Source organism: Magnolia sinica, chromosome 12, assembly GCF_029962835.1.
Source record: "Magnolia sinica isolate HGM2019 chromosome 12, MsV1, whole genome shotgun sequence".
Classification (NCBI taxonomy): domain Eukaryota; kingdom Viridiplantae; phylum Streptophyta; class Magnoliopsida; order Magnoliales; family Magnoliaceae; genus Magnolia; species Magnolia sinica.
Genome location: NC_080584.1, coordinates 39162290 through 39179332, shown reverse-complemented (window position 1 = coordinate 39179332; position 17043 = coordinate 39162290). Strand labels below are relative to the sequence as shown.

The following is a 17043-nucleotide window of genomic DNA, read 5'->3' as shown; positions in this document are numbered from 1 at the left end:
TTCCCGGTCACGTACCGACATGAGAAGGAGAGTGAGTTCCTTCGCCTCCGCCAGGGAGGGTTGTCGGTGACGGAGTCTAAGAACCGATTTACTGAGTTGGGGCGGTATGTTTCTTTGATCCTGGGTGATCAGCCGATGAGGATGCGGCGTTTCTCTGAGGGATTGAGACCTGAGATCCGATCGAAGATTTGCTGTGCTAGCATTTCTTCGTATGCGGAGCTGGTGAGCATGTCCTTGCGAGTAGAGCAGGACGGGGATAGAGCGTCCCGCATGCGAGCACCGATGGTTCCTAGGCCGTGACCGGACTTTCAGGGTGCACATTTCCTCGGCAAGAGGCCGCGAACAGATTCTCCTCCGAGGCGTTCAGCGCCGCCCGCTCAGCAGATGAGAGCTAATCTTCGTTGTTCCTATTGTGGGAAGATGGGGCACTTGGACTGTTTTTACTTCTCCCGTATGCGAGCCGGTGGTTTTACTCCACCGCAGAGGGTTAGACGTCGATGCCTCAGGTTATTTCTCCTTCACCTCTTCGATTAGCGCCGGCTCATCCATCCTTTAGACCTGCAGTTCCTAGCTTCAGGCCACCTCAGTGGCCCATAGTTCCTCCACCGAATCGTCAGCAGTAGGCTCGAGTTCATGCGCTTTTAGCTGAAGCGCCTATGTCTGACTTAGTGCCAAGGTCCTTCGAGGTGACAGCACACATTGAAGGTATTCCAATTTCTATGTTAGTGGATACAGGGTCCACTACTTCTCTTATATCTTATGCGGCAGTTAGGCGTTTGGGTTTGAGATCTGTTCCTATGCAAGGAGTGACGCTTGCTACCGCTACGGGGATTTCCTCTACTTTGGGCAAGCGTTGTATGGATTGTTTGGTCGATCTGGGAAGTGGATCGATCCGTGTTGATTTGTTAGTCGCACCGTTTTATCACTACGATGTTATTATGGGTATGGATTGGCTCACGAGGATGCGAGCTGAGATTGATTGTGAAGCTAGATCAGTGACGCTCCATGGACCTGAGGGTGAGACTATTACTTTCCCAGTTCAGGTCAGTTACCCTCTTCGTATTGATTTTTATTCTTCTCTGTTGGAGAGTTCGGCTGAATCGGTGTTGGTTAGTACGCCGGTAGTTCAGGAGTTTGAAGATGTGTTTAAGTCGATTCCTGGATTACCTCCTCAGCGTAAGATTGATTTTGCTATCGATCTTATGCCTGGTGCGGCGCCCATATCTTTACCCACCTATCATATGCCTCCGAGTGAAATGGAGGAGTTGAGGAAGCAGATAGATGGTTTGCTGGATTTGGGTTTTATTCGGCCTAGTGTGTCTCCTTGGGGAGCACATGTTTTGTTTGTGAAGAAGAAGGATGGTTCCTTGCGATTGTGTATTGATTATCGCAGGTTGAATTTAGTAACTGTGAAGAATAAGTACCCTTTGCCCAGGATTGATGATCTGTTTGATCAGTTGAAGGGGGCACGGTACTTTTCGAAGGTTGATCTGCAGTCAGGGTATCATCAGTTGCGCGTCAAGGATGGGGACGTGCAAAAGACCGCTTTCAGGACTAGCTTCGGTCATTATGAGTTCCTTGTGATGTCGTTCGGTCTGACGAACGCACCGGCCGTATTCATGGATCTGATGAACAGGGTGTTTCGGCCATTCCTGTTCCGATTCATCATTGTCTTTATTGATGACATCTTGATTTATTCGGCATGGACGGGCAGATAATGGACGGGCATGGACGGGCAGATGATGGACAGGGTGAATATAGATCACATACATCATCAGGTGGGCCATCATACAAGGGACAAAGAGAGAGAGAAAATCGAATGGTGAAGGGAGGGGCTCCGCCACTATGAGCCCTCCCTTAGAAATACAATATGTATAACAAATGGGTCCCACCACATGTGGGCCCTCAAATCAAAAGAATCAATGGTGGAGATCCCTTTTCCACAAAAAATACAAGGTCTAGTTGACCTTCTTGAAATGGAAATCAAATTAAACATCATGATAGGGTCCATGGAGAATGACCCTATCACGGAATTCATATATGAATCATGGTGGGCCATCGGCCACACATAGGGTCCAAAGTGAGATCCATACCATCAATCGGTAGGCCCCACTTGGCCCATCATCAAAAATAAAATCTAAGCCTAAAAACACCCACCTATGGCCTTCTTCTTTAGCTTATTGGACTCCTAGGCTCCTAAGCTAACTCTTTACAGGTGGATGATGAAGTTTGAAGGGTTGGATGGTGAGATGAGGGGGTAGGAAGTGATCCTTGATCTTTTCTCTCCTTAGAGCTTTTCTCTCATGAAAGCTTGGGAAATGGTAAAGAGAATGAGAGAGGAAAGGGTGTTGTAAGAGAGATAGGATGGGAGGAATGGATGTTGTAAGAAAATGACATGGAGGGTATGGGCTTGGTTGAATTTTGGATGAGAGAAGGATGGGTGGAGAGAGAGAGAAAGTTGACTTTGGATAAGGCTTGTATAAGAGAGGGATGGGTTGTGTACTTGACTTGTGATTGATTGATTGATGTGATGGGTTGTAGAGATTCTCTTGGGATTTACAACATGCGGTATTTTTCTCGAAATAAACGCGGGCCCACAACTCCTGCCCTGGTATCGCATCGGCACGCAAGACACGACATTGGAATCGCGACAATGGCGCGGTCACTAGGGTACAAGTTTTGAGTCGAGTCAACATAGATATACAGGATGCGACTTAGGGTTAAGCGCAAACACCAATTATAGGTCGTGGGTCACCGAAATTCAACTGGGAAGATCGCGAAAGTCTAAGGAACAGTACGATCTAAGATATTGGCCTTATAAGTCACCAAGCTCAAACTGAGGGGGAGTTTCTTTTTTTGGAAAGAGTGTTAAGATATTGTAGACTTCTGCATTATGTATGTATAGGTTGATCTTTCAAGTTGGTTTTGTCCCAAATTTGACAAAGGAGGAGATTGTAAGTGATGTATTATATATGAAGCACCCTTAGTTGTCAAATTTCGTTGTGACAAACCACTTTGGATTAATGAACCTGTGAAAGTGATGGAAAGTTCACCTTCAAGTGAAGATGTGCTACATTCAAGTCATGAAGTATTGCATCAAGTTCAAGTGCGGCTTCAAATTCAAGATCAAGTTAAAGTGCTAGCTCTAGTGCAAGTTCAAGACCTAGTTCATGTGCTACTTCAAGTCTTTATGTTAGCTCAAAGGCACTACATGGACAAGATTAAGTTTAAGAACTTCAAAGTACACAAGATCAAGTTTAAGAACTTCAACGTACATAAGATCAAGTTCAAGATTTCAAGTGTACAAGATCATGCTTAAAGAACTTCAAGTACAAGATACAATTGAAGTTACATGGTTCAATGTTCAACTTTCAGGTATATATGACCCTAGAAAGACCTTAGGGTTAGGTCATTCATATTGCATATTCTATATGGGTTAATATGCTTATTATAGGTTTTGCTTCGACTAGTCTTAACCTATGTTCGACTAGTCCAGGCTCTGGCTTGACCAGTCCAGGGTTTGTCTCGATCAGTCCAGGAAAAAACTCAAATTTTCGGATTTTTTTGGTAAGGTCACGACCAGTCGAGCACCCTGCTCTACTAGTCATGTGAACAGTGCTTAACCAGTTCAGCAGGGCTCAACTCGAACTCCAGCAACTATTTTTGGCCCCACTCGACCAGTCGAGGGTTGGTTTTATCCGATCGCGCTGGAATTTTTGAAGTTTGTTTATTCTCAGGACCAGTCGAAGGTTACCTTAAACCAGTTGAGGGAACTGTTTTTCTACCTATAAATAGAGGTCTTTTCTTAGTATTTTTCATTCATTCCAAGCTAAATCAAGCCACTACTCTGAGAAAAAAGTCCCTGTGATTAAAAAGCTGTTATTCGGTAATTTTAAATTCTTTTATAGCTTTTTGATTGTTTAATTTCTTGATCTCTTTTTCAATCTTACTTTATAAAAGGGGAATTCTTATCTACCCTTTGAAATCTAAGAAATTCAATCAAGTAGTCATGTTTTAAGCTTAATTAAAATTCATTTAGAACCTATAACCCTTCTATATGTGTGTTGGACATTGAACATCCTCATCTACAAGTGAAGCGGTTCTACCGGGCTACAACAAAGCAGAATCTACAGATAAGTACATTTTTATTTGCTTTATTGGTTTGTGAGATAAGCCAGAAAATCTCTATTTTGATTTTTGAGATAAGCTAAAAAATCTCTTGTGGTTTTGACTGAGATAAGCCAGAAAATCTTAGCGCAAGGTTTTTAATTGTGATAGCCCATTGAAAATACAATTGTAAAGGTTTTAAGGTGAACCTTGGAAAACCTTCTTTCATAGTGAAAGCCAATATCACGTGGGTTGTGATTATTGGGAGTGGAGTAGGTGTGGCTATTTGCGAACAGTTGGTGTACACACCAAACCACTATAATTCTTGGAGTTGTGGTGGATAATGATGATGATGATGTATGTGATGTATGTGTGTTGAATGCTTGTATCTCTTTCATGTACATGTGGTGAATGTTGTAATAGTTAGATTCTTTTCTATTGCTTCTTGCTTTAGTTTAAGTTTTTGATCCTTACCGAAGTTCAAGATATCAGGTTGTCCTACCATAAACTTTGATTTTTTGTGTAAGGTTGTCCTTCGAACAGCATTTATATCAACCTCTCAATATTATTGCAATTGAGATTGTAATTTATTTCGGCTATCTGCTTTTATCCGCATTTTATTTTTATTTGGCATAGTCCTATTCACCCCCTCCCCCCAGGACTAAGAGCTTACCGTCTTCATGTTCTTGATAGTCAGTGAAATTCAAACATGAATCCTCTTGGATCGTTTCTGGTTGGATCTCAAAGGTAGGAGATTCAAGATAATAATCATTATAACATGTTGTTGGTTCATCTTTCCAATTTTGATATTTCCACTAATCATAGTCATACGGATCATAAGTAGGAGAATATGATGGTTGTTGATACATATTATCACCCATAATATAATCATGCATTGTTTTCTTCTTATCTGATCGGTGATAATAGTTCTCACTCCCATAATTATGATAACCCCAACACTTACATACTGTCTTCTTAATCCGTGAGGTGCAATTATTTTCCCACATATGATCACGTAAGGACTTCTTAATTGGTGGAGCATTGTATTTCATTTAGTTCTTGATGATGGTTTCAGAAAAATTTTGAGACATAGGTTGATTTCTATCATAATCATCATACGTCCCTTCCCAATATCTCTTATCCATTTCAGCATACTGATGTACCCACTCTTGCATGGTGAAACCCTAACTCTGAACTTAATCCTAAAAAATAAAAGAAAAATCCTACAGTAATAAGAAATCTAGAAATAGAAAGAGAGAGAATTAGAAAGAAGTTACCAATTTAGAAGGTCTTATGTTAGAATCCTGCAGAAGAAAACAAAACAAGTCAGTTTCTAAAAACAAAAATTCTAAAATTAGAAAGTTTCTAAAAACAAAAATATAAAGACGAGTTAGTTTCTAAAAATAAATTAGGAAAGTAAACTAGTTTTTAAAAAGGAAAGTTTCTAAAAACAGAAAATAGAAAATTTCTAAAAAGAGAAAAGGAAAGTTTCTAAAAACAAATTAGGAAATTTTCTAAACCTAAAAATAGAAAGCTAAGGTAGTTTCAAAAATAATTCAGAAAACGTTAATCGTAAAAATAGAAACTAGAAAAACCATAATCTTAAACTAATTCCAAAACTAATTAATCTTAGAAAAACACAACCGTCAATCCCCGACAACGGCGCCAAAAACTTGTTCACAACCCCAAGTGTAGGGTCGCGATGCAATAATAATCTCGGTGAGACTGAGGATGAATCCACAGGGACTAATCTCGTGTGTTTTCTGAAAGTAACTAAAAGAAGAACTAGAAGAAGATGAAAACTTAAATCTAGAAATAAAGGGAGTAATTGTGATGTATGGAATTAGAAACTTAAGAAATTAGAGGTGGTAACTAGGGTTTCCAAGGATCCACTTTAGTAATTGGGAAGCTACCTTGTATGATTCAAGAGGACATAATTGAAATCAGAGTCCTATCCTAATCCAATTGGTAAGAAGAGATTTGTCATATCTCTAAACTTCTCATGGATCTAATCATCAATGGATGAGAGTGGTGAAGATTTGGAAGTGATTATGTCACCAAACCATGATCAGGAGACAAGGCAAACAACAACAATTTACCAAACCTACAACCAATCATAAGAGAATAAGGTTAGGAAAGATCCAATCATCTAACCATGCCCAAGGGACAATGGAGAACAACAGGATTTCCTAATTTCACAATCTCAATACATGAAAAGAACATACTCAAAGCTATCGCAGCTCTATTATAATTTAAGTCACAATAAACCATTGAAAACTGAAAGTATTCCTTATAATCAAACTAGAATCAAAGAGAGTAAAATATAAATATGAATCAAAGCAATAGAAACATCTCATCACGCTACAAGCTTCACCTCTTAGCCCTAGCTAAGAAGTTTAGCTAACCATAGACATGATTGAACTAGAATCTCTTAAAAAAAGCATAAAAACAACTAAGAAAAGGGAAGAAAAACTCTTGGCAACGGCTTCTCCATGCTTTTGCTCCACTCCTCAAACCCGAGATGATGCTTAAGGATGCCCTAAGGACCCCTATATATAGTTTTAAGCCTTAAACTTTTTCACCGAGTGAAAATTTCTGAAAATCATCTCAAATTTATGCAGTCCATGCAAAAATTGTGTAACGCTCGACTGGTCACGGGCTGTCCTCGGCTGGTCGTAGGACGCCCTCGACTGCTCGAGCAGGATGAAAATTTAACTATTTTAGTCGCTGGAGTTCGAGTCGAGCACATTCGACCAGTCGAGCTAGGACTGGTCGAGCAGAGTCTAAGACTGGTCAAGCGTACGCAGGACTGGTCGAGCCAATGTCAGAACTGGTCGAGGATTATGTAAATTCACTTCAAAACTCCGATTTTCTTCATTCTTGACTTGATTTTCTTAGATCTTTGGTGTGTACATTCTTCATTCTTGGTTTCATCAGATCTATTCTTAGCTTTGGTGATTTTTAAGCGTTAAATTCATGTTTTTAACATCCTTTTCAATCCAAGCTCTTAAATTCACCTTGCAACACAAACATGATTAAGATAAAACATTAAGCATTATCATGTTCATAAAATCAAGTAATAAATAGGGTCCAATATGCAATATTTGACCCTTAACAGTGGTCCAACAACATACTACCCAAAAAAAGGCTACACATTTCCTAGACAACTAGTATGGTTGCCGAGCATCAAAGTGCACAGTAGTTCTTGGAAAAGTAAGAGAATTCCATGGAAAGGTTTTCCGAGCTAATACTTTGAAAATAGCTTTTCTAATTAACGAAGAAAACTACTTGTGCAACCACAAAACCCACGACAATCCTTCTTTTTCCCTTGTATTTCCATGGAAAAGTTCTCCAAGCTAATACTTTGGAAATGACTTTTCTGTATGCAACCCCCCCCGAAAAGCTAAATTTCAACTTATGCAATGTTGGATACAGCTTTGAATTTTAAAGTTGAATTCCCTGAACTTAAGGAGCACGATAAAATGTACACATACATGCCTAGTGATGAAGACTGGATGAAAGCTGAACATGTTCATCAGTTTCTCAAAGTTTTTTACGACTGCACGAAGATTTTTTCAAGGAATAAGTATCCTACGACAAATCATTCTCTTCTAGAAATTATTTTTATTATGGATGCTATAAAAAAGTGTGCAGATGAGGGTCTAATTTTTTTTTCACAAATGATGGCTTTGAAAATGCAAATGAAATTCGATAAATATTAGGCTAATTGCCATTTGTTAATGGTCATTACAATTGTTATGCATCCGCGAAACAAGATGACAATGGTTAAGTATGTTTTCAGATCACTTTATTCCAGTTTTAAAATAGTTTCAACAGAGACCGCCATTATTCGTGCTGCAGTTGAAGAGTTGTTCACTTTATATGTTGGTATTTTGGCCATAACATCCAGTATAATAGTTACTCAATTTATGGGGTCGGATAGTACTTCTATTGGAGGAAAGAGACTTCGTGAATTTATGTCTTTTTTTAGACGAAGAAGAAATAGACACGCATAAAACTGAATCAGAAGTAGAGAAGTATCTAAAGGACCCGATCATAAGGTTATAAGAAGATGATTTTGATGTTTTGCAGTGGTGTAAGTCTAGAGCTCGTGAATACCCTAGACTTTCAGTAATGGCACGAGACATATTATCAATTCCAATTTCAACCGTGTCATCAGAATCAGCTTTTAGCATGGGGAGTAGGGTTGTTAGCAAGTATCGAAGCTCACTTGCCTCGAAAACAATTGAAGCACTGATATGTACGTAAGATTAGTTGCATTCAGTTTAGGGCAGTAGCAGTTTCGATGTTGAAGAGTATGATGACAAGAATGAAAGTGAAGATGATGTCCAAAATGCATCTAAAACTGCTTGAAGGAATGTAAGCTTTTAAAATTTTGTTTAAGCTTTTATATTTTGTGATGTGTTTTCGCCTTTTGGATTTGATGTCGATGACCAACATGTGGTATTTAGAGGTATATATGACACTTTTTTTTTGGTCTTAGTAATGTGGCATGTGAAACATTTTAGACTCAATATTGTTAATTTTTAATTCGTACTTTTTAGCAAAAAATAATAAATTGATGTGAGAACAGGCTCGACTCGACTCGATCCACTAGCTCTACTCAAAAGTTTTGGCAAACAAGCCAAGCTCCAATGTTGAGCCTGAGGACGAGCTCGAGTAGAGCACGTACAAGTCAAGTCGAGCTTGGCCTACCTTGACTTAGCTCGATGTACAGCCCTAATCAGGCCATCTAGATGCTTCCCACATTCTGATGATTGCTTCAACCGTTCAACAATACTTGACTTCCCCTGTTTCTCCTTCTACCATCTGTCCTATAGTTGCTTCCTCACGATTGGTCTTCCATTGGTCGCTTAAACAATAACATGACATTGTTTGATGTGTTCCAACTATATTACCAAGAAATCTTCTTTGTATATCTCTGCAAATCTTCAAATACAACATGTAGATTCATCCAGACTACATGAAACCTGATCTAATTGGTTCTTATTAGGAACGACGATAATGGGGATGAATAATTGGATGACATAAAAAAATACGGAGGGTATGACAGAGAGTCCGGAAGGAATTGATGGTAAGAGTCTTGATCAAAACTGTTCCCTGCCGTGTGACCCACATATATTTTGGATTGGCTTCATTTTTTGGGCACGATATGACAGAGAAGGGACACACCTTATGAATTGAGTGGATGTGGTTGCTAAACCACTGTGGGCCCAACACATAACATGGTGGAGTAAGCTTATTCTACACTAATTAGAGCAACCATCCTTGTTAAGAGTGTTAAAATCAAAATTGTATTTATGGACCACTTTAAAATGAACGCCACTTTCCAAAATAAACATGCTACATGGTATAGTTGTATGAAACCTATGAACCAACTACGCATGGAGCACAACTTTTTTCTTTTTCTTTTTTTAATGAGATTATACTAATATTATTTATTAGGTTCGAATTTGCACCACTCACTTTTTTTAGTTTTAACCATTCATTTCATAGATATTAATTCCATGGTTAGGATTGCTAGATCAGTTTGAATTTAAAAACATTCCCCATCCACATAGGGACCCACAACTTGGATGGTCTGGGTAGCTATAAAATCTTGTTAAATGTACGAAGGATGAGTCACCACCAATTTTAAATGGTGCAGAAACTAACAAAGGAGTGTAGGCCGCATTGTATGTTTCCCCCGCATTCTTTCCCTTGGCTGCCGTCGACCGACAGGGTGCTTACGTTAATCTCTCATCCGCCGTACGTTCAAGTTAGCAACCACCTTCCCCCAATCTTCTCCCACCCACTGGAGAGAAGTTAAAATACCCCACTCGGTCTTTCCCTTCAAAAACCCAATTCCTCCTTCCTAGAATATATATAAAATAATAAAAATAGAAATAGAAGGGAAATAATTCTGTGCGGTCTAGCTGTGGCCCCACTGTGATGCGTGTCGACATCTACCTCATCAGTCAGATGCACCGTTCGATGGTAGGCCTCTAGCTTAAAAATCAAGTCAATCTCTAACTTGTGTGGGCCACACCACCTACAAAAGTTGAGAGGGGTTATCCTCCCATTAAAACATTTTTAATAATTTTTTGGATCCATTGAAATTGGTTCACAAATCTAGACCATCCATTATGTGTGTTCCACTTGGATGAGGGGTCAGACCAAGTTTCAGATGCACTAAAAATTTTATATGGGCCCCATTAAGTGCTTTTATATGTTTTAGTATGTCTTCACATGATTTTAGATGACATAGCCCACCTGAGTTCCATATACGGCTGATTTTTGGAATATGACCCATCAATTGCACGGAGTTGATGTTCTACACGCATCACGGTGGGGCCCACACAGCTCTACCTCATGGGAAGGTCCCATGAGCTCGACGCATAGAACCATTTCCTGAAATAAAAATCCATTTTTTACGTTTGATCTCAACACAGCCCACTCATGGGGAGGTCCCAAAACCAAAAGCCCTCAGATCGCAATTTCTTAATGCCAGAGAATTAGGGCAAAACCAAAAGCCCTCAGATCGCAATTCCCCTAAGTTCCGAAATGAGGAAGCCTTCCCGCCCGTCGACTGACTCCACCGCTGTGGCTCCCTCCCGTGATGCCGAATCCCTCTTCAGATCCAAACCCATCTCCGAGATCCGGAATGTCGAATCCTCCACGAAGCAAGAGATCGAATCGAAGAAGGAAGAGCTCCGCCAGCTTGTCGGGACCCGCTACCGTGATCTCATCGAATCTGCTGACACCATTATCCTCATGAAATCCTCCTGCGAATCCATCTCCTCCAATCTCTCTGCCATTGACTCTGGCATTCATTCCCTTTCATCTTCGCCGCTTGAAACCCCCAAGCTCGCTCCTAATCCTGCCCGGGCCCGAATTTATGGGATCGCCACCCGTGTCAAGTACCTCGTTGACACACCGGAGAATATCTGGGGGTGCCTTGACGAGTCCATGCTTCTGGAAGCTTCTGGAAGGTACCTCCGGGCCAAAGTCGTTCATGGCCTTATAACCAGCACCGGTAATGCAGATCTTGATTTCCTCTTGAATTTCCCGCTCCTTGGGCACCAGTGGCAGATTGTTGAGAGCTTCAAGGCACAGATCTCGCAGCGAAGCCGAGAGCGACTGATGGATCAAGGACTGAGTGTCGGGGCCTATGCAGATGCGTTAGCGGCCGTTGCTACTGGCGACGAGCTCAGCCCAAGGCAGGTGCTTGCACTATTCTTGGAGTCACGCCGGTCGTGGATCTCACAGAAATTAGGTAATTCTGGATCTGCTACTTCCGTTTCTTCGGTTTTCTGTGACGTAGTGAAGATTATCCAGACTAGTTTAGGACAAGTAGGAGAACTTTTTCTTCAAGTCTTGAACGATATGCCATTGTTCTACAAAACGGTTTTGGGAACCCCGCCGGGCACACAATTGTTTGGTGGTATCCCGAATCCCGACGAAGAAGTCAGGATTTGGAAATTGCATAGAGAAAGATTGGAGTCCATAATGGTTATGCTCGAACCGAATTTCGTTGCCAAGACCTGTTTGTCTTGGTTGAAAAACTGTGGTGAAGAGACCGTTGGTAAGATTAATGGGAGGTATTTGATTGATGATGTTAAGAGTGGAGAAGAGCTTGCATTGGCTGAGAAGATGGTACGTGATACATTGGATGGTCGAGATGCATTGGAGGGGAGTTTGGAGTGGTTGAAGAGTGTCTTCGGATCTGAGATTGAGTCACCTTGGAATCGGGTCCGTGAGCTCATATTGAAAGATGATAAGGATCTTTGGGATGAGATTTTTGAAGATGCTTTTGTAAATAAGATGAAAGAGGTTATCGATTCAGGCTTCAAGGACTTGAGAAGAGATGTTGATGTGAGGGATTCCATTAAAGCCATTGTGGCGGGTCCTGGAGAGCAGAATGATTTTGAGGCGTACTTTAAGAAGCCTTCTACGGGTGGTGGTGTGTGGTTTTTGGAGCCAAACAATAGAAAGGTTACTATGGGATTGAGCTTGAAAGCAGCGGCAGCAGATGAGAATGATTTCCGTACATGTCTAAATGCATATTTTGGACCTGAAGTTAGTCGAATTAGAGATGCTGTGGACAGTAGATGTGAGTGTATTCTGGGGGATCTTTTGCATTTCTTAGAATCCCCAAAGTCTACTTCGAGGTTGAAGGAGCTACTGCCATATCTGCAAGATAAGTGTTACAGAACTATATCAACCTTACTGAAGGGACTTGAAGATGAGCTTGGGCAGCTCTCTACTGCCCTGGACAATAGCAAAGAGGAAAAGGACTCTCAGCCACCAGCTATTATTGTCGAAAGATCGCTTTTCATCGGACGCCTCTTATTTGCATTACGGAACTACTCAAGTCATATTCCACTGGTACTTGGTTCCCCAAGGCTATGGGTGATGACTGAAACAAGATCCACGGTTAAGGCATCATCTATGTCGATGCACTCCAGGTTGGCTTTGGATTCTCCTGTGCTTGATACACCTAGAAAGCAAATGCTTGAGAGCCCTAGAAGGCAAACTTCATCAGTTACTGCTGCTCTGTTTGGAGTGGATGACATTGCCAATCCAAAACTCGATGAACTTAACAAGGTTTTGTGTGATCTTTGCATTAAGGCTCATAGCTTGTGGATAGCATGGGTGTCTAATGAGCTATCAATTATTTTGTCCAAGGATCTTGACAAGGATGATGCATTGTCTGCAACAATGCCATTGCGGGTAAGTATCTAATATGCTTGCTAGCCCTCTTTTACCATGTACTCTTTTCTTTCTTCTCATGCATTTTCTCCCAGATACTCTACCTTCATTTCTTTTTTAAAATTTTTATTCTTATTTTTATTTTTTTATTTTAGTTTTTCCTACGGAGGTCTGTTTTGCACTTAAACAATTTTATGCCTACATGGATATGATGGATAAATGTGTCTTTAAAGTAGCGATGTTCACATTTTTCTGTTTTATTTAGAAGAAATTTTATTCTTATCCAATTAGTTCTTGCTATTATTGTCATAATTATAGTTTATTTATTTGAAGGTTGAATGGGTATAGTTCTTTTATTTATTTTTTATTTTTTATTTTTGTAAGTAATTGTTATAATTGTTGTTATCATCACTTTCTCAATTGTGTTGCCCCCATTTAGGAGATTGTTACTTCCTCTTCTCTCCATTTATAACTAGATTTATCCTTCTATTGCATTTGAAGATGATAAGTCTCATTGTGTTCAGCCCCCATCTCTATTGAAGAAGCTCCTTGGAGATCCATTTACAAGGATAGTGGTGCAACCCAATTATCGAATCGATGAGATTTCGGCACCTGAACGATAAAGAAATGGAGAGAGGGAGGAATACTTTATTGATATCAAACTTCTTATTACAAAACTTAAGAAAAATTACACTTATAAAATTTGAAATGACTACGTCTTGCACCACCCCTCCTTGTACACTCTAAGTGAATCTCTAATGAGAATCCCTCAGCTAAGAGATTGATTTCAAATCATTCATAGTTGACTTGAAATCAATTTAATTCACCTAAAATGATAAAAAGCCTAATAATAGTAAAAGCAAATATAAAAAATAATCTTAATTACATCTCTAAATAAGTCTGATAACTTCAATCACACCCCCCTTGTGTCTTTAATCACATCTTTAAATCAGCCATCCCATTGTCCAAAAATAGTAAATTGCAATATTTGATCTAGGCTCCCAAATCTATAAATAAATAATTTAAAAATCAACACATGTTAGGCCCTACGGTGGACTATGGGCCTGCATCATTGTTGGGCCCTATAGGGGGCCTAGGTGGGTTGTGGGCCTGCATCATTCCCCCTCTGTTGGAAAGAACTCGACTTCGACGAGTTAGACGCTTCATACAAATAATAGAGGTTTAGATCCAATCATTTCAATTCGTTGCTTGTGATCCATGTGCATTCAAAATATAACATGTTCTTTCATTTCACAAAGTAATGTTTGTATCGGCCTCGTCGAGTGTCAGTGGTCTTCATTCTCAACACTTGTTCAACTTCTTCCTTTTCTTTGGCAACCGTTTATCCATATTGATAATGGCTAAACGCTTTTCAGCGCTTTGCCATGTGACTTGAAAATCTGCCACATTGAAAGTCGGCGAGATATACAAGTCATTTGACAACTCGATCACATAGACATTGTCACCCAACTTCCTCTTGTCTCGGCATGGACTAATCCTTTTAGACTTGTGCTTGTTGTAAGTTCCCCTTGGAAACGTTTCTTTGCAGAGATAAATCATTACTAAGTCACCTTCTTTATCTATCTTTTCCTGCCGATGTTCATTTGTAGCTTCTCAGTACTTGGTGTTGTTTTATTCAGTCTTCTTCTTCATCTTGGCTTGCAATTCTTGTATGTGCCTGATGAAAGTGTTAATATCTTCACTCACTTGATCTTATATTGATAATGATATTGAGTCAAGTACATGATGTGAACTTTTCCTCTTTCCAATTTCAAATGAGGATTTTTCAGTGGTACGATTGATTGAGCCATTGTAGGCAAACTTGGCTTGGGGTAGTGCCAAGTCCCACCGAGATACGTTGCCGCCTACGATACGCAAGAAGTTACCGAGGCTCCTATTGACTACTTTGGTTTGGCCGTCTATTTGAGGATGATATGCACTAGAGAATTGAAGCTCAGTCCCTAACCCCTTCCATAAAGTGCATAAGTGGCCCACAAACTTCGAATCACAATTAGAAGTTATTGTTTTTGGTATCCCATGAAGTTGCACAATTTCTGCAAAAAATATGTTGATGTTATTCGTGGCATCCATTATCCTTTTGCATGGAATGAAGTGGGTCATCTTTGAAAAAGGTCAACCATAATAACAATTGAATTTGCTCCCCGTTGAGTCTTAGGAAGATCTAAAATGAAGTCCACAGAAAAATCCACCTATGGTGCGATTGAAATTGGAAGTGACGTATAAAGGCTGATATTCTGCACATGACCTTTGAAATCGTGCTATGAATCGTTTAACGCCATGGCACATACAAGGGCCAATAATATTTTTCTTCCATCATGGCCAATATTTTCTCTTCCAAAGTGTCCGCCCAGTCCCCCTCCGTGTAGCTTAGATAGAATTTTCTCTTGTAACGATCCTTCGGGAATGCATATGCGAGAGCCCTTAAAAAACAGATATCCATCTCATGAGATGAATTCACAGTTTGGATCTTGACTATTTCCACACCTACCTAGTACCTTACCAAAAGAGGGCTCCTCCTTGTATTGTTCTTTTAATACCTTGAATTTAACGATCTTTATGGTAAGAGTTCCGAGTAGAATCACTCTCCTCAAAGGATCTGCCACTTTATTCTAACTTCTAGCTTTTTAACGCAAGAGGAAAGTATATTCTTGCAGGAAAGCCATCTACTTCACTTGACGAGCACTCAACTTCTTTTGGGAGTTGAGATATTTCCACGCCTCATGGTCTGAGTATAAAATGAATTATCAATAAATCAACTAATGTTTTTAGTGTTGTAGTGCTTGGACCGCTGCATAGAGCTTGAGATTATACGTTGAGTAGTTTTTTTGTGCATCATTAAGCTTCTTGCTAAAGAGAGTGATTAACTTTCCTTAGCATCGCACCAATGAAAACATTTAAATCGTTGCTTTCCACCTCAGACTTTATTGTAGTTCGGAAATGCAAGAACTAGAGCATCTATCATCTTCTTTTTTGCTTCGATCCAGTCGTTTAGCCTATTTGAACTTGTCATCTTGCTTGCAATCGGTGACAAGTGCAATGATGGTGCTGAAATTTTAGATAAGTATCCGATAAAATGTAACTAAGCCATGGAAAGGACGAACCTTTGAAAGGGTTTGTGGGGTGGGCCACTCAACAAAGGCCTTGATTTTCTCTTGGTCAACCTTAGTTCCTTCTGCTAACACAACATTATCAATAAGGAAGGAGCACTTTTTTCAAGTTAACAAATGGTGACTCCCTCCTTAGTGTATCAAATATTTGTCGTAAATGATCAAGGTGAATAGATGAGTCAGGACTAAAAACAAGAATATCATAAAAATAGACTACTAAGAACTTTAGCATAAAGGGCCGAAGTACCTCTGTCATAAGCCTCGTGAAAGTGCTCGACACATTTGAAAGGCTAAATGGCATGATGAGTCACTCGTACAACCCGTTTCGAGTTGAAAAGGCAGTCTTCTATTCATCCCTAGGCCGAATACGTATTTGATGATACTCCAATATTTGAAAAGACCTTTTCTCCATGCAGCATGTCCAGCATATCGTTGAAGCAAGTAGTATGAAACTGGTACTTGACAGTAATTTGGTTGATCACACGACTATCCACGCACATCCTCCAATATTCATCTTTCTTTGGGGTTAATAATGTGGGAACAATAGACAATGACATGTGTTATGGGTAAAAATGGACTGACCAAGGAGAAGAGGTCAGCTTGGACATCTGTGCTCATTGCGTGATCGACTAGTGCCGAGCATGACCAAGGAGCCCCTCAGCGGCTAGAAAGCAGTAGTCCACTGCAGGGAAACCCGCCTATTCCTCGAGCTCGACCATCGGAAGATAAAGTGTCTCTGCTTGCATCGAACATCGAGCTATTCCACAGTCTTATCCATTTGCGAGCTATTGCTCGGATCATCCCTTGGTAAAAGACTTCGAGGTATGACTCAGTATGAGGCAAGACGTCGAGCTACTACGCTCAAGGAAGCCCTGCACCGTACAATAAGATGAAGATGATGGTCATTACCGACTTCGTCTATGTTCTACTAAGGAAGGGAGCTCAGCCTCAGTGCTCGAATATGACGTCCAAGGGCAGGTCGGCAGGTCAGTGATCCGCTCAATGATTGAGAGAAAACTCGACCACGATTCGCTAGAGAATCTAGGTCGGCAAACTACTCCTTGGGATTGCTATGTAGGCCACCTCGAATGCTCGA

At 40.3% G+C, this 17043-nt stretch overlaps 1 protein-coding gene across 1 annotated transcript in view; it reads left to right on the top strand.

Annotated features, from left to right (window-relative positions):
- The first annotated feature begins 10583 nt into the window (after window positions 1-10583).
- LOC131221248 (conserved oligomeric Golgi complex subunit 1) overlaps window positions 10584-17043 on the top strand; it is a 49505-nt gene continuing 43045 nt past the window's right edge. Inside the window, exon 1 of the mRNA XM_058216443.1 lies at window positions 10584-12840. Coding sequence (XP_058072426.1) covers window positions 10672-12840 — 2169 coding nt within the window. The 5' untranslated portion in view covers window positions 10584-10671. The remainder of the gene's footprint in view (window positions 12841-17043) is intronic.